At 33.6% G+C, this 22,218-nt stretch overlaps 1 protein-coding gene across 1 annotated transcript in view; it reads right to left on the bottom strand.

Moving 5' to 3' along the window:
• Positions 1 to 22,218, bottom strand: part of CSMD3 (CUB and Sushi multiple domains 3) — a 1,015,135-nt gene that overhangs the window by 350,461 nt on the left and 642,456 nt on the right. Inside the window, 3 exon segments of the mRNA XM_032468125.1 lie at positions 5,834 to 6,028; positions 8,927 to 9,253; positions 13,449 to 13,631. Of these exon segments, the coding sequence (XP_032324016.1) occupies positions 5,834 to 6,028; positions 8,927 to 9,253; positions 13,449 to 13,631 (705 nt within the window).

Here is a 22,218-nt window from a genome sequence, read left to right as displayed (position 1 = left end):
ATCTCTCTCTTTTTTTTTTAACCAATGCATTATTTCTTATAATGAGGTGAAGAATTGTGTTTACCAACCTTCCAAGGAGACAGAATCTCGACCCAAAACTATTAGAATGGGATGAGCTAATCTTTCCTGGGGGCAGTGTAGTTTGGAGTCAGTAGGTTTTATGTTAAACTAAGGGTTAAGTATGGAAGAGACGGGCATTTGAGCAAGGGCATGGGACTGAAAAAGGGGAAAAAGGGGAAATATGAAGGAAGAGACAGCTTAGTGATGACAGGACTATGTATGAGCATGAGAGAAAAAAAAGATGATGATGATGATGATGGTGATGATTTTTATATGTAAGTTGTCTTGAATGGGAGGATTGGGGACGACATAACTTAGGAAAATGTTGGGGACGCTTTCTAGTTACTGCATTGTTTAAAACCTTTGCATTCCAACTCAAAGAAAAAACAAAGTAAAGAATATGTTTTATTTATTAATGCTTCTTGAATCTGGTACAGCTCTTGAGTCTGCCTGAATCAAATCGTACCACACAACTGAGCCACATTAATAGCTAAATTATTAGGAAAATGTTAGTGCCAAATGATGAAAAAGATTCAAATATTAGCAGAACGTCAATGCAGAGTCAAAAGGACGCGGTAGAGCCTACTCTGAGATTGAAATGACAATCTGGGGGAGAATGCACAATTCAGGATACGATGTTCCAGCTAGATCCTAGGTGCCAGAGGATCAGACTTGAGCAGTGTTACATAAATTCACAAATAGGCGGAACCCAGAAACTTTATTTTTTATGAAATAACTATCTAGAAAATGGTTCTTAGGTAAGTCCAAAGAACACCCAGTTTGTTGGGACACTTGGGTGCTTTCTCCAAAGGAAGAGAGGTTGGCACATAGTTTCTAATCTGTTCCACTGGCCTAGCACACTCTCCAAGGGACTAGCTGCTCTTGTTGGATTTCCAACTAAAGTGCCTTTGTAACCACTAGTTCAAGCCATTTCCCTCTTGGAAATGTTCTTTTTGAATGTGCATAGAGGGACTGCATGGGCTAATGGGAACGCTGTTGTCAGCTGTCAATGGGATCATTCTTCTATTATATGTTATTGTTGTCGCTGTTGTTGTTAAACAGAGAAATGTTTATCAGTAACAATGTCTCTATAAAAAGTGAGAAATTACACCTTCTCCTTGAGAGGGTAACTTGTTTTATTCAGCCAACCAAATTTATTTCTGTTACTGTCTTGCCCTTGTAAGTATTTGAGGTTATGACTCCTGATCTAGAGCATGGGACATTAGGTGTTATTAGTTGACTCAGATCCATCAAAACCTCCATCTAATGGCAGTTGGTGTCACCACACTGGAGGACATAAATATCTAGATGAATTTGAGCTGAGTGCAAATGCTGGAAGAATATGTTCTGGATATGTGCTAAACTCATAGAAATGGTTAAAAACAAGGCATCTGCTAGGAAAAGGTGTGAACAGATGGAAGGAACCGCACCTGTAACATGTTCACAGCAGAGTGGACTTATAGCCAATTTACCACATAACTGCAGACTCATTCCCCTACTACAAAGGTCTCCCAAATCTGGTGAAGCAAATCAAAGCTGAGAAAAATGAGTTAATTATGGCTGCACTTAAGAAAGAAGGTCTCAAACAAAACAAACTTTAAACTAAAAATAGTAAAAAGAGACAGTGAAGAAATGAAGGCTAAATAATGATGCTCAGATCTTTTGAGGTAAAGCAAGTATGCCTTTACCCTTGGAGCAGGCCCTTAGACAGGAAGAAAATAAGCAAGGCAGAGACAGTGGGTTTTCCAAAGCCAATAAAAAAACTGAGTAGGTCAAATACTATACCTTAAAAATTGCCTTCTATGTAGTAGGATTAGTCACAAGGAACATTCCAGTAACTAGAAATCCTCTGGGATTTTACTGGGTGAGAAAAACATTCCAGGATTTGAGGGTAAGGGATGGCTCTACTTTGCACTGCTTGGTGCAGTGAAGGAACTCTAGTTGCCCACTACTACTTTGAAAAAATAATTAAGTAAAAGCACAATCTTACTTGTGTATCAGAAGATACAGACACACACACACACAGATGAAGAGAAAAATGAATCCAAATGCAGTTATGGTGTGCCTCTTTCCTCCCTTTTCTGAATTTCCTGGTAGAAGGGACTTTGAAGGACATATGTGGGTAAGCCTGGCAATGCCCTCAGAAGCCCCTGAAAGGGATTCTGATCATATTTTAGGAAAGAAAAAGAGGGTGGAAAGAAAGAATTCCAAGGAGAAAGATTCTTATGAGAAAACTGAACTCCCTGAGGGCTGAGTTTAGTGAAAAGGCTCGCAATTATCCTTTAAAAGGGGGATTGAGCTGTGTGGGAAAGAAGAATAAACAAATGTGAGGAGACTACAGGGCAAGCGAGGGAGAGCGCTTATGCAGTTGCTATGAGTAAGAAAATTTGGTGGAGAGAAAGGAAGTTTTTAGGAAGCTTTCTAGGTGGAAAATCATGAGAATCCCTGTGTCCGCTGTATGACAGCCTCGCAGACCCCCTTCATGCCTTTAGGATGTGTGCTTGAAGGCGACGCCTGGCAGAGACGGGTGCTACACAGAGCCAGCTATAGTCAGGCTCCTGTCTAGACGTGGGCCAAAGAGCCATTGATTGTCACTAAACTGAGTTCAGCTGATGATCTGTGGAATTCAAAGTGAATGATTTCAGTACTAATTATAAAAATTAATGTATTTTGCAAAGCTTTATAAAACATCTACTTTTTCTTCCTCATGAGGAAATTTGATCAACCCATTCTAGAGAAAAAGGTTCAAATTTTCACAAAGATAGCCTAAATCTACCCTTATTTAATTCATCAGTGTAGAACTTGGGTCAGTGAATAAAATATATAACTCAATTTTTTTAACAATTGTATTTAAGCTATCCAAAATAAATCTAAGTTCAGCAGTGAGATCAGAGAATTGCAACACATTGTCATTTCATTTTTCCCTTTTGGTTTGAACAATCCTTATTTAGGGCCTATGACAGGTAAAAAGTTTCCTTTCACTTTTCTCAAAGGTTTTCCACAGTTTTAGTATTGAAGACTGGTTGACATGTGCGGATCACTAATTTGCAACATGCCTAAAGTTTTACACAATTGTGATAGAGAGTAGTTGTGGGAAGAGGGCAATCTTTAAGTGAGCGGAAGCTCTGGGATTTCTTATTAAAACATTTTATACTGACTTGCTCTATAAATTCTGGTTAAAACAAATAACTTTCTAATTTTAACACACAACAATTCATACACATTAGTAATTTTTAACAATGCATTTGATTTTGGAGTGTTTTATGTGAAGGAAATAAAACATAAGTATAAAATTATTTGTATTAATCAGAACATATAAACATGTACATATTTCATCTATAAAAATGTTTAATATAATAAATAAATGTATAATAAACAACAACAAAACAGGAAAATTTTTTAAAATAAGCTTTCCTCAGCTAGTCTCAGACTTTTGTTGTTAATACCTAAGTAGAATTCAGGCAAAACTGAAAGAAATCTTTACAAACCTTAATTAGAGTCTTAGAAATAAAACCCACCAGAGTTAGACATAAAGGAGCTGATAGGAGTCTGCTTTACTGGGTGGAAGCTGGATCAAAACATGGCCTGGGATATGGCAGGAAATCTGGCGAGTGCCACGTTAAGACTGCTTCCAGCTCACTTCCATTCTTCCCTGCCTGGCTTCAGCCTTATCCTTAGTGATGTTCCCACTTAGTGTTGGATCCAGAAGTTGGCAGGCGAGCCAACTGCACGTAATTTCACTCACATATGCAGAAAAACATATTATTCTCCTCTGGAAATTGTTTAAGGTTCTCTTCAGGATGTCTGGACAGCCTATTGGCCTATGCCAAATTAGAGTTTTGAATATTTTATTCTACTTATTGTTAAAAGTTAAATAACATTCACTTTCACAGTGAAAAATCTCACTGAAATTGCTCTCTCAAATAAAGCAGCAATTCATCAAATGGTCTATTGATGTCAGCTTCATTATTTTTACCTTCCTATGCAGCTAGGCACCAAGCAGCTCCTAAACCAACACCCAAGTTAGGCAAGTAAGGATCCAACAAAACTCAACAATTACCTGGAGGTGGTCTCTGTGTCTGTTCACTGGGACTGCAAACAAACCCAGTGCAGGGGAGGAAGGGCTCAGTCAGGTCACTTCCAAACTGAAGTAGCTTCCCATTGCTCACGGGATAAGTTTTAATCTGCTTAGCACTGTGTGCAAAGCATGCCATTCTCCAGAGTCCTCTGTATTCATCAAATCCTTGTCCCTCTATCCTCCACTCCAGTCATACAAAACTTGTGCTAAACCTGAAACAAACTTTTCCTTCCTTATCCCCTACTTATCCTTCAAATACTAATGTAGGCATTCCTGACCGATTCAACAAGTATCGAGGTCAGGAGCTATGGTCAGAACAATGAATGAGCTCAGGGGCAAACAAAGTATATAATGGAAAAAATCGATTACTTTCCATTTTTCTCTTATTTTAATCCTGTGTTGTGAAACTCCATTATGTTTTTTAAACATAATAGCATAGTCATAACCATTGTCAGGGTAACCCCTACTAAGCCCATACTATTTGAGATTTGGAAAAGAAACAGAGAAGTTGTATAGTTCAGTCCCCTGATTCTACAAAGAGAAAGTGGTTAGAAGAGGAAGGAGGTGCTACTTGAAGGGGCTAAGAAGAAAACGTAACTGCATGGTCTGGACTACTTGATCATGAGACATTATGAAAATGTTCAGTTCAATGAAGCTCAACATTTATAGGTAATGGCTGTATTATTCAATTGAGTCTGCTATACTACTGGTGAGTATATATTAAGTATTCTCAATTTATCAGCTAGAAATTGAGAAAACAAAGGTTCCATTGTCAATTCGGGCACAGCTAAGAAGAAAAACTGTGAAAGCAAGAAAAAGAAACCACTTAAAACTGTCACCTAACCATTACATGGTGATCTATTAAAGGATGTTTCAAGGGTTTTTCATGGTTCATCTATGTCTTAGTAAAAATTATTTTATGTATTTTTAAAATAAAATGTATGTGGTATTTTAGGTGCTAGAATAACACAAAAGTAGAATTCAGACTGCCAGTTTCTACTGTGACAATTCTAAACAAAGCCCCCCACCCACATTCTTATAGATTCTAAATTGATACACTATATACTTGACATATTTTATTTTTAAGATGACTTTATGTGAACACATGTATTCAAGGATACACTTGTACTTCCAAACATTGTGTATATATATCACATACATATATTTTGTCCTGAACTTTCTTGACTATATTTTATTGGGCAAATCAAAATTGAAAAAAAAAAGAATGTCTAGAAAACTCTGCCTAGAAGAATTATACATTTTAAATAATGGCTTCTTTAGCATAAATGTATTTACTGAAATTAGTAATAGTTGACACATTTTTGAAAATAAAATAAGTTTTTTACATGAATAGTTAAGATACAAAGAAAAATATGACTGGAAACTATAAAGTGTACTAAGCAATAACTATAAAGTATATTCAAGAGAATCTGCACATGCAACCAATATCTGATCATTTATTAATATATTAATAAGAGCACTTTTTTAAAGGGAGCTTCTAAAATGTTTCTTAAAAAAGTTTAACATGAAAACTTAAAAGTATAATTTAACTATAGACTGCATGTCTAATGTACAATACTAAATGATATTTTAAGATAAAGATTACAGCAGTCTTGATAGAATGATGCATTTCCTGTTATGGTTTCTAGTGCCCGGTGATGATGGGATTATATTTTTACTGATCATTGTGCTTACCTCCACATCTTGGAATTGGTCCACTCCACATCACTTTTCCATCCATAAGAATACATGTAATTGTTTCTGTTCCCTGGGTTTTAATAAATCCTTCTTCACAAATAACTGAAATCGAACTTCCTAACTGAAAGTTGTCTCCAAATCGCCTTGCATTGATTGGTATTCCAGGATCAGGACACTCATTATGTCCAAATGCTTGAGAACAGCAAAAAAAGAAAAACATATGAACTAGCAGAATGAGACAGACTGTTGTATATCTGAGGTGAGAAAAAGTGATTTTTAAAAGGCTATATTTATTTCTAGAAAAATCTTTGTTAAAAAAATACAGGCTTTCCTCTGACCGTATCTGTTTCCCTGTGATGTGTAATACATGTGATTGATTTAAAAATATTAACTACATTCTAAAATTACAAAAATTCAAAATATAATTATTTGTGCTTGTTTTCTTGAAATCATTAGCCTTATCTATGCAAAAATGTCCAGTATAAGCTAGACAGAATTCAATTAATGTGAATAAAGAACAGGCTGACTATGTCCTCTTGCAAACTTCTTGTGATTCATTGTTTGGAACAAAGAGATAGTCTCATTGTAAAAATTAAAGTGAAATGTTTCCATCAAATATGAAAATCTTACAATTTTTAAATAATTTTCCATTTTCCATATCTCATTTACTCTCTACCATCTAAGAAAAGGGAAGAGAGAGTTTACTCTTTTGCAATTACCATGTTCTAGGCACTGTGATAGGAGCTTTAGATCTATTATTACTTCACTTAACATTTAGACTAGCCTGATAAGCAAAATATAGCCATTTACTTTAAAGAGTAATATGAGGTTTGGAAAAAGGTAAGCAGCTTTCCTCAGATTGTAGAGATAGGATTGAAACTTATCCCCTGGTCTGGCTTTAAGTTTTTTCTCAACAACATACTGTATCTTGGGGTTGTCTCATGTCTTTCAAGATAATGTGAGTTCTTTTATTCAGGGCCACTATCTTATTTTACCTTGTATCTCCCAGTCTCCTCATTTATAAGTTAAGCAGTACAAAATAATATTAAGGTAAATTCTAAAATATATAAAATATATTTTGTAGACACATTTATTTCTAATTATTATTTTTTGTTGGCTTTTAAAAAGCTTAATTTTGATTAATCCTAGTTGCTCCTAAATATAATGCCTGATGGATAATTTTTCAGAAAAAATAATTCAGGAGTAAGCATTAAATATAATAATTTGCATACAGTGGGTTAAATTATGTACTAGAGAAACAGAACAAGGAACCAGGAGGCATATTTCCATAATACCTTCAAGGTACCATAAACATTAAAGTTAAAATATTATGCATTTAAGACAAAATAAAAGTTGTAAATAGGTAAGTGCATATATGTATCTATCTTTACAGACAGAGAAATCATTTTATATAGCCAGTCTCTATGATACATGTCACAGCTAATTAACTTTAATGATGTGCAATTACAAACTGACAACTTATCAGTAAGAGTGTTCACCACTAGCGTCACTTTCAAAAGACAGTAACTTTATTTTGTTACTAATGACAAAGTTCAGCACTGAATGGGCTGAGGCATGGGGTTGGGGAAGGAGGGCGCAATTCTTTTTTACAGAGCAGGAAATTAAATCCTATTGTTATATGACACAAATACTAACTCATCGAGTTGGTCAGTTTCTGACAGCTTTGCAGAAAAACAATAAAAATTGCTAGTATTATATAGTTTCAGGTAAAACATTTGCAAAAGGAAGCATTAGTATGAAAGCTTGTTAACTTATTAAGATATTTTCTCCTTTATATGGTTCATCTTTTTATAATATTTATACCATGTTATTTTAAGAAAAATAATACTCATCCTTTTGAACTACAAAAGTATCGGTGATAGACAATAGCTAAACAACCTCAAAGAACTCTGAAATCTAGAGCAATACAATAAACCAATAATACAGTAAGAGTTGTCAAGGGAATAGTTCAAAAGCCAACTAAACAACACCTAATGTTTATTAAGCATTTACTGGGTTTATGTGCTAGATTAATTACATGCTTCACCTTATCTCCTCTGATGACATAAAATCCCTATTTTGTGGCAAGACAGAAAAATTGAACATAAATTTTTTCTTCTGCCCTTTTGAGCTCTTCCCTGTGCTTTAGTATGTATTGTGCATCTGCATTAACCAGACCTCCTTAGGGGATAAACTTCCTTCTCATAAGGATAACTTTCCTTCTCCTAATGGTAAGAATGACAATGACCCACTCCTTGCTTTGTATGTGCAGATCTGGATTGTGTAAACTGTCAGTATGTCAGCTGACTGTAATTCTTTGTTTCAAAAGCTTACATAACTGTGCTTTGACCTCTAAGAGCTTTCTAAAAGACTGTCTTCCAGAATATAATTCTCAGTTGGCTTGAAAAAAATTTTCCATTTCTTACTTAGATCTACCATGGATTATTTTTCCATCAACAACTCCTTACAAAAACCCAATATGATTTTACTGATGAGAATACTGAGCTCAGTATAACCTAAAAATGTAGCAAAGCCAAGATTTGAAGTTGCACAGTTTGACTTTAGAGCTGATATTTTAATCACTACACTATTTTGCCCCCATAGTGGCTTTGTTAAATCAGCTCAGTAGTCTACTGTCCCAAAATTAGTGATTTCCTTTCCTGTGATACTTTGATAGCCTTGTGAATTTTGTCTTTGGAATTGTGACTTTTTAAAAATTCCCTATTGGTTTATGGATATCTCGAAGGAAAGCTCTATCTCTCTTTTACGTTTACATCCTGATAACAGAGCAAGATATGTGATTTATAGTAGGTAGAGATTATGCTTATAAGATTTAAAAGAATAAGTTAATATATTAGTTGATATAATAATTATATTTAAAATTTCCTTAATATCAGGCCTCTGACAAAGAGAAATGAAGTAATAGAGAGTAAAATATAGTTAGAAATCAAGTACTAAGACTGTCCCTGATACAAATTATGTATATGACTTGTTCAAGTTTCCTTATTTGTGGAATAAGAGTGTTGGATTGTATAATTCCTTTCTAGCTTTAATTTGTAGAAATATTTTAAACAGGAAAATTAAACTTACTGTTATAAGTGATGTTAAAGCCACGTCCTGACATTGAGTGGTCAGCTTGAAATTCCAATCGTAGGATATGACTATTACTAGTAAGGTGGGACGGCACCTCAGCCCCAGTAAAGGTTCCAAGAATTGGAGAGTCTGGAGAGTCCCCATCTTTAACAGCAAGGAAGTCAAACTGGGATTCCAGATCAAAGTCATTGAAAGAAAGGTGGATCCGACTCCCTGGATCAGAGATTATTGTCCAGATGCAATTTAAATTATTTCCATACCCTTCAGGATAATCAGGAGAAAGGACTGTTCCCATTGGTGCAGTAAAGTTGGAGAGGCAAGGAACTGTTAAAATAGAAGGATTATAAAATACAATAAATGTTCAAAAGTAATATATTACCTTGTCTTACCATATCTAACAATTATGATAATCAATTAGCAGTTTGAAAAAAATACTATTAAACAATGTAAATTATCTTGTAACACAGAAAAAACATGTTACCAATTTCACATAATGGGGAAGGCAACTACTACTTTGAATTGCTGTATGCTTAAATATGCATAAAAATATAATTGGAGTAATAATGGCAATTTAACATTTATTATATCCATGTTAGTATTGTGCAAAGTTTTAGTTTCTGTGCTCAAAAATATATTGAAGAAGTATATGGAGATTTCCATAGAAAATAATGATGCTCATGCAATAATTGAAGACAAAAAAATATTATGTGGATATTAACATAACCAGGATGATGCAACCCAGAGAAAACTTGGAGTAAGGGTATTAATTAGGTAAGCTCCATTTCTACCATGGCCATGGGATGCTCTGATAGCTTATAACATAGATAAGGAGATGAATTAACATTTTATGATAGCTGCCACAAGTGTCTAAAGATGGAAAAACAACTAAACAAGAACTCTCATATCATACTAAGATTAGTCTTTATTTTCTCCCAAATTTCTTTTTTTTAACTTTTAAAACCATCTAATTTAAAGTTTCACATGGAACATTTAGAAAGCAGAGGAAGGATAAACAAACAAACAAACAAACAAAAAAATGATCACACAGAGGTAGCCATAGTTAAAATAATGCTATACTGTCTTCCAGTGTTTCTTATTACATATTTTTAAACAAAAATGAATTCATACGATTTTGTACTATATTTTATTAACAAATGGTATGAACTTTAGACCTCAAAATATTTTTGTTAAATTTCTGTATAGAAAAGTTTTGTTATCTTATACTGAAATATAACAAAAATATTTACAGAGTACAACACCCCTACTAGCATAAAATATTATGATCATTTGACCTTTCTTATTTAATTAAAAAAAAGATACCTCATTGTATTAATTGGCACTTTGTTACCTACCAGTGAAGTTAAAGATTTCTTACACATTTATTAGACATTTACATTTTCTCTCTTTTTAGAATTATCTACTCCTGAATTCTGATCATTTAAGATTATGGACTTAGCTTATAATATTCATACAACTATTTCCCATTATTTAATTTGTAAAATAATATTTTAATATAAATAATTTTTAAAAATTTGAGTATTAAAAATAATCATCTCTTTTGCATGTTTACATTGCTTTTAACCTTAGATCTTTTATTAACATTCAGAAATTAGACCAGTATCTCACTATTTAGCTACAGAAATATAGAGATGTAGACATAGCTGTATCTAAATATACACACATTATATAAAGTATGTAAAAGAATGATAAGAATTATATATATAGTTTGTTTAAATAAAATTTAATTTGTAACTAAAATATGATTTTTCTGTATAGAATGATGTTAGGGGTTAAAACCAAAGCTTGTAAACTGATAGCCACTGGACTGAATCCAAACCACAACTGTATTTGGTTTAATTTTTTCTTATCCACAAAACTTTGAAATCACATTTTAAAATCATCATGTTTCACATCTTAGGGGAAAAAATTCTGGAGGTCTAGCTCCTTTTGAAAAGCTAATGCACTTCACTTCCCTACCATTTCCGTAACGGGCACACATATACTTAAGTCTTGCTCCCTCTCGACAATTTTACCTGCCTGCATCCTGGAATCATTTGATTCTATAACCCTTCATCTAAATTAAGGGTCAGCACACTTTTTCTGTAAAGGACAGATAGTAAATGCTTTCGCTTTACAAGGCACCTGGGTCTCCTTTGCAACTAACCTCTATCACTGTAGCAGGAAATCAGTCATGGACAACAGAAAATAAAAGTACACGGTTATGTTCCAATAAAACTTTATTTTTAAAACTAGGCTTCAGGCTAGATTTGGTCCTCAGACCTTACTTAGTTGGCCAGTCTCTGATCTAAATGATTCCCAACTGAAGCAAGGACTGATCAAATCCGCCATGCTAATCCCCACTATCAGAGAAGTAGATGTCTATATGATACTTTGAACCCTTAATTATATTCAAGGTAGTTTTTATATAACTTCTTTTGACCCAGTGTTATACTTCCATGAGTACCATAGTATTATAGTCATAACAATATTATGCTTTGGTATCCACATAAGCATATCTACTTTGCTTTTAAAAAATTTTCACATCTATTCTAGTGTGTTTTTTGGCCTACTTGTATGTCAATACATTAATTAGGTCAAGTTCCTAGAGATTATGTTAGGATTTTGATTGAAATTTCAAAGCAATTTCTAAACAATTTACATATTTAATATAATGTCTTCTCATTCAGGAACATGGCATTCATGGCATCTATCTTTATTTTTTTCTGATACAATTTCCTGTTCTCAGTAAGTTTATAGTTTTCTTTTTATGAGTTATTTAGACTTTTGTAAGGATTAGTTCTATGTATTTTATAACTTTATTTTTCTGTATAAACTGTCTTTCAATTACATTTTCAAATTAGCTATTGTTGGTATATAAGGAAACTATTAACTGCTACATGTTTATCATATATCAGGATGCAGGATTTCCTTTTAAAATTGTGAAAAATGTTCTCTAGATTTTCAAGAGCTTTAAAGTTTGTTTTGGTCAGTATCATTTAAAATATTTTCTTACATGCATCTTTCCATCTATTAAAATGATTTAAAAATATTTTCATTTTTGATGTGATATATTAATAGATTCTTCAGATTGTCTTCTTGGAAGAATACCTAGAACTAAAGATCTTCAAGTAAAGTCTTTCGAAGTATTACTAGGCTTTAGATCATGCTGATAGAATCGAATCAGACTCTCCTAATGTATTTTCTTCTCTCACAACAGAAATTTCACAAGGTGATCCTGGTTAGGGATGAGCACTGGCCCTAAACTGAAAGGGTGCTATTTTAAAGGGTCTTGAGCACTTTTCCTCTCCTACATTTTCTGAAGAGCAAGCAACATACATTTTAATTAAGGACATTTCTGCCAGATTCTAAAAATACCCACTTAGCTGAACTGTGAGATAAGATGTCACAGCAATATGTGTCTAGAAAAACACTATAATGAGAAACAGTGATGTTTCCTTGCTATTTCCTGCCTTTCTTTTTTTTAAACTATGCAATATATACGTTAGAAAATTTTTCGCCTCTATTCACTTCAAAAGTTCTCAGTACATGTTTAAAAATGCTAAATAATTTAAAAATGCTAAATAATCATCACTTTCGATAAAGGAAAATGTGTTTTCCAGCCCATATTAAAATTCAGATGAAATGCAGGTCTTAAAAAAACCACTTTTTTTTTTTAAAGCCAGTTAAATATTGAAGTAAAGTCTCTACTAATGCCTTTGGAGGGAATAAATGATTTCACAAATGAAAAGCATTATCATTATAAGCCAGATATAGATAAAACATCTTATATTTTAAAACCACAAAATTATTATTATTTTTATGATTATTGATTTATATGCTATCATTTGTTAATATTCAAAACTAAAATGCAAAATTTTCAATATTGTACTCACACCTGGTAAACTGTATTTATTGGTAATGAACATAAAAAGTGCATCAATAGGAAAAAAACCATATTTTTTGTTGCAGTTAAATTGAAATGCTTTAATGTAGTTAAAGAAACACACTTTAATTCAAGCATATTATATACCATAAACATTAATGAATTTCATTCTGTGAGGTATAAATAAATGGGACTTAAGTATGCATTAGTGTGAGCATCTACAAGCAAAAATAAGTTAATGCATTACACATACAATATAAGTTTTAAATATTTTAAGTGTTTCTGGTTGCAAATAAGCATATACTATCTTGCTAAAATAAATGAGTCTATTAGAATTAGCTCAGATGTATAATTTTCATAAGAAGTACGCTATCGATAAAGTACAAAGTGCCACCAATAAAGAGAACATATGTAAAAAATACTTTGCAATTACCAAGTGAACTATGTTAACTTTATTTAAATCTGCAATGAAATTTATAATTTGGCATAAGCACACTTGTTAAAGATCATATCAGAAACTGCTACTCGTTCGAAAACAATTACATGGTTCCAGTCTTTTGCAATTAATTATAAAAGTAATTATATGCAAGGACAGGGTAACATATGCTATCTGGAAGCAAAGCATTTGGTACTCACAGATACAGATGGGTATGTTTGCAGACCATTGGTTATTCTCTTGACAAACAATGGATTTCTCTCCAATTAATTCAAATCCAAACTGGCATTCGAACCTTAAAACATCACGATTAGAAAATCCGTCGCCTTCTCTAATTCCATATAAGGGTGTGCCAGGATCACCACAACTTTCTTTTTCAATTTCTGTAAAAATAGATGATTTAAGTCATCTTCCAAGGGTTTCAGACATATGATATCCATACAGCCAATTTAGAGACGCACACTCTCTAACATCAAGATATTTCAGAGCATAAGACGAAAATGTTCTTAAATCTTAATTTTCTTTTGCCTCTTATGGTCATGATTTGATGAAATGATCTTTAGGGAATAATTAGTATATTTCTCTCATTTTGCCAAGAAGGAAACTGAGGTCATCAGAGCTAATGAAGTTGTCCCTAACAGAACAATTATGAAAAAGAGTCAGACTTTCTGTTTGTACTATATACATATACACACAAATACATACATATGTACTTTCCTCAAATCCCCCAAACTTTTCTTTTTTGTAATCTGTGTGTGGTAGAGGAAATCTCTAGACTGAGACCAGGATGTAAGGTAACATTCTCTGCCTATGTGTTCCTAGAGCAATCAATGAATGCCTTCCACACAGGATCTGTCACTTTCCCTAGTACTTGTTGGTTGAATTACTTCCACAACTAGACCCTCCAGAAGCTCCTGGTAGGAATCAGTTTTTCATTCCAAATTACCCAAATATGTTCCTCAATCGAGGTTTTTTGGATGAATTAAATTGAAGGAGGCTGAAAAAAAATTCTCTTAAGAGCACTTTAAAACATCCTTTCAAAATGTATTCAAGGAAACTCCAAATATCTAAGATCTTCATTGTGAAGCTATGAATGTCAGCTGTAGATTATTGTGGTGAATGGTTTGGTTTTTAAGTCACATGAAATCCATTAATACAGTTGTCTTCAAATAAATGACAGCACAAAAAAAATAAAAATAAAAAAAATAAAACTGTGAGATAAAGTTATGGCCTCTCCTGATACTCCAACAATCACACATTTCTGGTTCTTCTGTAATCTACCAGTACCAACTTGCTGTGTTATCTTTCCAATTCTTTCTCCATGCTTTTATAACTATACACAGATATGTGTATATCTATAATATATACTATTTAAAACATCTTAATTTATGTAAATATAAAAATCCTCTTTATAAAAACTAAATATTACTTTATATATATTACTTTATATTGCATTATGCTGTCAATATATTCTGTAACTTGCTATTTTTTTAAACAAATAATAATTTTATCCTTAGCAAAACACTCTTGTATCCTTAGCAGAAATCATAGTGATAATGATTCCTTTAATAGACTGGATTTGATTCAATATTATATTTTTATCTGTGTCATAGTGATGCTGGTCTATAATTTTTCCTTGTGCTGCTCCAATCCAGGTGAAGAGATTATCGATATCAGGTGAAGAGGTTAGCAGTTTTCCAACATTCACTAGTCTTTAGGCTAGTTTGTATAAGAGGACAATCGGATTCTTGAGTTTAGACTGTGCTGTGCCAAAAAAAGCTGGCTGAGTCTGGTATAGTTTTGAGGTAGAAATCTGACTACAATTTCAATCTCTTCTAAAGTTATTTTCCTACTAAAATTTTGTTTGGTTGGTTTTGGAGGGGGCCAATATTAGCAACTTACATATATTATAGAATTCAAATTTTCCAAGTAAGTAGTGTAGTGGTAGTAGAATAGTGTTACATAATCTTTAAATATCTCTTTATAAATCTGTCATAAATTTTTCTCACTCCTAATGCTATTTATTTCTGATTAGTCTTTGAGTTTTCTTTGCCTCATACTTAAAAAGAGCTGTCTAATTTATTTGTCTATTCAAAGAACCAACTTCAGCTGATCAATTCTATTTTTTTTATTTTATTTAAACATCTTTCTTTTTTTTTTTTTAAATTCCATCTTCAACTCTTTTTTGCATTATTTTGCTGTTCTTTCTCTACCTTCTTGAGCTCAAGCCTTAGGTTTTGGTTTTTTATTAGTTTATTTTCAGCCTTTCCTGTTTCCTTAAAAAATTATTTTTTGAATCTATAATTTTTCTTCGGGTACTGCTTTGATATTTAGAGCTTTACTTGTTCACTTCTAAATAGTTTGTAATTTCCATTTTGATTTTCTCTTTAACTCGTAAATGCTTTTAAAGTGTTTTTAAATTTACGGGTCTAGGCTATCATTGTGTTGATTTCTAATGTTACTGCTTTAATACTCAGTATAAGTATACGCAGGTTTCACAGTGGATAAATAAGTAAAATATATTCAATTCAATTTGTCAAATCTGTCAAATTGATATTATTTATGCCCTTAATTATTTTTTGTCTACCCTCTCTAACAATTTCTAAAAGAACTGTGTTCTAAATAGAGTATGAAATTTACCACATTTCCTTGTAGTTGAATCAAGCTCACTATCATAGTTCAAATCACAGTCATTCATTCAGTTTATTCAGCAAATATTTATTTGAGCACCTATGATGTCCCAGACTCTCTTCTAGGTACAAAGTGGGACATATCAATGAATAAACAGACAATAATTCCTGCTCATTGATAGTGTATATTCCATTGGAAAGTCACAAATAATAATAAACAAAAACATCTTATTTTAGAAGGTGATACATGCTATGGGGTGAATGTTAAGTGGGGAATAGTGAGGCTAAATTAGTGCTAGGTGATGGTGAGATGACATTGCTGTTAGGTTCAGAACATCTTATTACTCTTATACCTTACTGAAATAATTTCTGTTATTGAAAGACTAGGTTCTTCTTCATTTAAAATGTCTTTATTTTGCTCTCATTATTGAGTGATAACTGGTAAGGTATAGAATTTTAATTCAAAATTATTTTTCCTTAGCATTTTGAAAATATTTTCTCCTGGTCTTTTATCCATCCAGTATTCCTAATGAAAAATATAAACAAGCAATTCTCTTTATAATTAATCTATCCCCTGCTCCCTCTCCTCCTTTCCCACAAGTGTTAGGGTTCCTTTTTAGACTTGCTATTTTTAAATGTCACTATCATCTACCCAGGTATTGGTTTTGAAAAAATGTTTTAACTTGATACTGGATAGATTTCTTCTGTCAAATAACTTGTAACTTTTTTTTTCAGTTGAAGGAAACTGTTACCATTATTTCTTTTAAAATACTGTTTCCTGTATACACTCATCTCTTTGACACTCTTTTACATTGAACATTGGAACTTTCAGATTTGGCCTTCATGTTGCTCAATCTTTCAAATTTTCATTCTTAAAATTCTCCATTCTGCATTCTAGAAGAATTATATATATAAATACATATGCATTATATGATAAATCCCAATTTATTTATTCACTGTCTCTTTTAATATACATATATACTGAAAAATTATGTTGTCATTTCCTGAATATTTAATGACTTACTACTTTTTATTATTTCATAACCTCCTATTATTTTCTCATGGATACAATTTCCCCCTTTATTTTTGTGAGGATATCTAGTATAATTATTTATATTATTTTTTGATTGTTCTTTTAACTGTTTCCTTAGGTATGAGCAGAAGTGTGCTTCGAGAGTAGCAGACTAAAGTTTATTCTGAAGCAGCATATTTTAAAATATATTTGGTGAATCTTAATGGTTATCAAGCCTATGATGACAAGTGCAGGAGGAAGTTGTTTGGTGGATAGAACAAAACTGTTGGTTTTGAACATGATGCCAAATAAATGTTTTTATTTACTTGTTTCAGTAAACTTCAGGCTTTTATTTCTTTCAATGTCAGAACCGTGTCATACTTGTAGATATAAATTCTTTCCTCTGTTGATCGGTAGCACAGTCCACTTTTATGCTCTTCAACCTGAGTTGGGGATGCTTCTCTCTTGATAACTGCATTTGACTCCCATTCCATGTCTGGGCATTTGGCTCTGTAGTTGAAATATTTTCCTCTGGAGCAATTATTGTAATTTCTCAGGACTGCCAGTGGCCTCTTCCCTGGAGGCTTCTGGCCCTAATGAATAATAGCTCCCTAGGCAGAAGCTGCAAGCAAAAGCATCCCATGGAGGCATTGGTTTATGAAATTCTCAGCCTACCTTTATATTCCATATATATCTTTATATGTGTACTAATATTTATATATCTCAGGGATATCCTATAGCCTTATAATAATGGAGATGTTCTCTTTCTATCCTTAAGCATCAGTATATATATATATTTAATATGTTTTCTATCATCTTTGGGTTAGGATTGAGAGTAAGTGCTTAGTCTACTATTTTAAAATCATGTTTTTCCTTTGCTCTTTTCATACTACATTCTTTAAAGTCAAGAACATATTTTCAAATAATGGTATAATTTTGAAGCTGCAATACTCTCTTAGACTGAAAAACAATAAGCAGTAAGGAAAATAAACATATTCCTATTGTACATCATTGCCTTTGAATGTTTTTTCTAATCCAGGAGGCAAGGCTAATATCTGAACAAATAATTCATATGTCACAGATGATAGATAGATATGCACAAAACAATTATTAATAATAGCAGATAACATTTATTGAGCATTAAACTGTGCTAACATTGTGGAAACATTTTTTTAAACATTTATTATGTAGTTTAATCCTTATAACAACCATACAATGGAACTATTGTCAACTCCATTTACTGATGAGAAATATGAAGATCAGAGAAGTAATGCTGTAGGCTGAGTATTTGTGTCTTTCCAAAATTCATATGGTGAAGCATAATCCATAATGTGATAGAACTTGGAGATTAAGCCTTTGGGAGGTGATTAGGTCATGAGAGTAGAGCCCTCATGAATGGTATCACTACCCTTATAAGAGAGGACTTAAAAAGGGCCCCTGCTTATTCTGCCGCGTAAGAACATAGGAAGAAGACCATCTATGAACTAGGAAATGTGTTCTCACCAACACTGAATCTGCCAGCACCTTGATCTTAGATTTCCTAGTTTCCAGACTGTGATGTTTGTTGTTTACAAGCCACCTAGTGTATAGTATTTTTGTTGTAACAGTCCAAAAAGACAAGACACTAACATGCCCAGTTTCACAAAACTTGTGAATAGCAGAGTTTAGGTCTGCTGAATCCAAAGTCTTAATCACCAAACTACTGCAAAGGAATTTTCATTCATTTATGAAACATTTATTTAGTTTCTAATATGTATCAAAAATAATTCTAGGCACTAGGGAAAGACAAATAAGATGTAGCCCCTATTCTTAAATGAGGACACAAAGGAGGTATAGCAAAGTCCCCTTGAATTGGAGGTTGATAAACAGGCGAAGTTTTCATGGAAAAGACGACCCTTAAACTACCTTAGAGACATCTCACTATGTAAACTGGGGAAGAGTAAAGGGAGAAAGGTGTCCCAGGTGGAAGGAGAAAAGCAGTACCAGAAAAGATACAAAGTGTTTTCCCTTCTCTTTCTTTCTTTAGGCAGGATGGCTTGGTTGGGGTTAGGAGGCTGTCTGAGTTGATTTAGGATGTTATAAGAGAATACCTTAGACTGGGTGGTTTGTAAACAACAGAAATCTGTTCCACAGTTCTGGAAGTTGGGAAGTCCAAGATCAGTATGTTTGATAGCTGGAGAGGGCCCATTTCCTGTTTCACTGACAGCTGTCTTTACAACGTGTTCTCACATGGTAGAAAAGGCAAGGGAACTCCTGGGCTACTGATTCCATTTATCAGGGCTCCACTCACATCACCTAATCACCTCCCCAAAGGCCCAACCTCTAAATGCCATCACACTGGGGATTAGATTTCAACACTTGTATTTTATGGGGACCAAATATTCTGCCTGTACCAGAGGCAGTGATGGTGGCACCAGGGGTTGAGAAGGTCCAGTAAATGATAATGAGGCTAGGGGCCAAACAAGTAGAAGCACAGCCAAGGAGGCAGCCAGTAAGGTTGTGGGATTATGTTTATATGAGGGACTGTGCAAATAATAAATGTATTGAGGATAAGGGTAGCTAGACTCCTCACTATCAAAAAGGGATGCGGAAAAAGGAAAGGCTACAAAGAATTCTGAGGGGTTGAATTAAAATTGGAGGAATTGGTGTGAACCCATGTTTAAAGTATAGACATAGACAGATAGATAGGTAGGTAGATATGAATGTGTGGGTGTGTATGTATGTATTATGTCAAACACCACACATATGTATGTAAATGTAATCACACATATTTTCTAGCTCTTTCCACTGAGAGTCCTAAAAGAATAGGGTACCTATAGCAACAAGCACATTGAGTGCCCACATCTTGGTGTCTAAATATTCTCCACTAAAGGGAACCAGGAAGCCTGCTTCCAGGGCTGTTGAGGAAAAGTAGAGGAAAAATACAAGACAAACCTAGATCAACTTGTGCCAAAAAAGGAAAAAAAAAAGTGCTTAAAGAATGATGGAGACATATCAAAAGACATAGAGGCCAGCTTTAAGGAACTATGCTGGCAATCACAGGGGCAGTTTAACCAACAAAACAACAATAATAATGACAGATTGACAATTTAAAAAAATGCAGAATGACTCTAAGTGAAGTAAGCCAGAAAGAGAAAGACAAATACCATATGATATCACTCATATGTGGAATCTTAAAAAAAAAGAAAAGAAAAAAGAGGACACTAATGAACTCATCTACAAAACAGAAACAGACTTTCAGACATAGTAAACAATCTTATGATTACCAGGGGAAGGGGGTGGGAAGGGATAAATTTAGGAGTTTGAGAGTTGCAAGTGCTAACACTATATGTAAGAATAGATAAAAAACAAATTTATTCTGTATAGCACAGGGAACTATATTCACTACCTCATAATAACCTTTAATGAAAAAGAATATGAAAATGAATATATGTATATATATGCATGATTGAGACATTATGCTGTACACCAGAAATTGACATATTATAACTGACTATACTTCAATGAAAGAAAGAAAGAAAGAAAGAAAGAAAGAAAGAAAGAAAGAAAGAAAGAAAGAAAAGAAAGAAAAGAAAAGAAAGAAAGAAAGAAAGAAAGAAAGAAAGAAAGAAAGAAAGAAAGAAAGAAAGAAAGAAAGAAAGAAAGAAAGAAAACAGGAATTAGAAATAGAAACTAGAAAATCAACCTTTGATAGCCATCATGTGATTGTGGATTCTGGGTGAATGTTTGATAACAAATAAGATTCTAACATATTCTTGGATTATCTTTCTCTGAAACACTTACCAGTCACAAAGGTGAAAATGGTGATGTTACTATGAAAAAATCCAGAAGGCATTAATTTTACTAGGATCACATAACCAGTGACATTGTTTGTCTCCTGATGTGATGTACTGAGCATCAGTCATCATTCCTGTGAAGAATGCATGGCCAAAACAAAACAGCAAACAAAAGAATGCATGGCCGAAGTCCGGATGTGAGGAAAGATTGGATGAACCAGGATTAAGGGACATATTACAGAAGGAAAGGCCTGTACTCTTTATAGCTATCAAGGTCTTCAGAGGGAAAAACTGAGGAACTCATTTAGCTTGAAGGAAATGAAAGAGCCAAGACAAGTAAATGCAATGAAGTTTCATGGGTTAAATCCTGACAAGAAAGAAAAAGAGACATTTTTGGATCGTGAAATTTGAATGGGGTCTGTGAATTATTTGGTAGTGCTGTATCAATGTTGAGTTTCTAATCTGATTTGTTGTTCTGTGTTTATGTGAGAAACAACCTTTGTTTTGGTGATAATTCAAACTGGGTATTTAGGAGTGATGAAGCATTATGTTTCCATCTTGCTCTTAAATGGTTCTGTGGTGGTTTTAAAACATGTCTGCAAATTCTTTGATGTTCCTTGCTATCCAAATGTGGAGTCAAATTCTTCTTTTTTTGATTATTGGTCAGCCTTAGTGATTAGCTTCTAACAAATGGAATGTGGCAGAAGTGACCATCATAACCATTTCTTTCGGTTCCTCTCCTAACACTATTAGTTGTTTCACGTCCCTGCAGGTTTGAGGCATGGAGAAATCATTGGTACAGTCGTCTTTACCTTGTCCATTCCATTTCAGTAAAAACTATTGTAGCTCCAAAACCCAGATTTCATCCCCCAGAATTGCCTTGGTCTTCCTCAACTGCTTCCCTAAGGGGTGGCAATGCTACCTGGAATTGTGGAGAACTTAATGCTTGAAGAATAAACTTCGACTACTAAGAGGCAGGAGATGGGAAGGAGACCAGCAGGTAAACTGATCACCCTTCATCCCCAAAACAGATGATTCCAAATCACAGCTGGCCCACACGGCCCAGATGGCTACAACACAGCTGTGTTTCTCCAGAGGCTGTGGCCACTTAGTAACACTCAGTAACTTACTACCTTATTCCTCTAGTTCCCTGGTATATCTCTTTTTCACCCCCCTCATTTTTTACTGTCTTAGAATTGTACTCCTCCTTCCCCACATAAAGTATCAGTCCGTAAGCTTCACCTCAGCCTCTCTTTTCTAGGGAATTAAAGCTAAGACAAGTGACTTACTACTAGCAAATGATTCATAAACAAGGTAAGACACTGGGCTACCTCAGGTTTCCAGGAAGATTACTAGCTGCCATTACTGAGTGACTATTATTTGACAGGAGGTTTGCTAAATATTATAACTGTTTTAATTCAAGTATTTTCTTACTGTGGCACTGAGAGCAAGGCACTATTTATTCTAGCTTAATGGGTGAAAAAAATAGATTCTGAGAGGCTGACCAAGGTCAAATATGTAGAGATAGCGCAAGTGAAATTCTATCAACATC

Source organism: Camelus ferus, chromosome 25 (assembly GCF_009834535.1).
Source record: "Camelus ferus isolate YT-003-E chromosome 25, BCGSAC_Cfer_1.0, whole genome shotgun sequence".
Lineage (NCBI taxonomy): Eukaryota > Metazoa > Chordata > Mammalia > Artiodactyla > Camelidae > Camelus > Camelus ferus.
The sequence above is the reverse complement of the archived record's forward strand: the minus strand, read 5'-3'. Positions and strand labels throughout refer to the sequence as shown.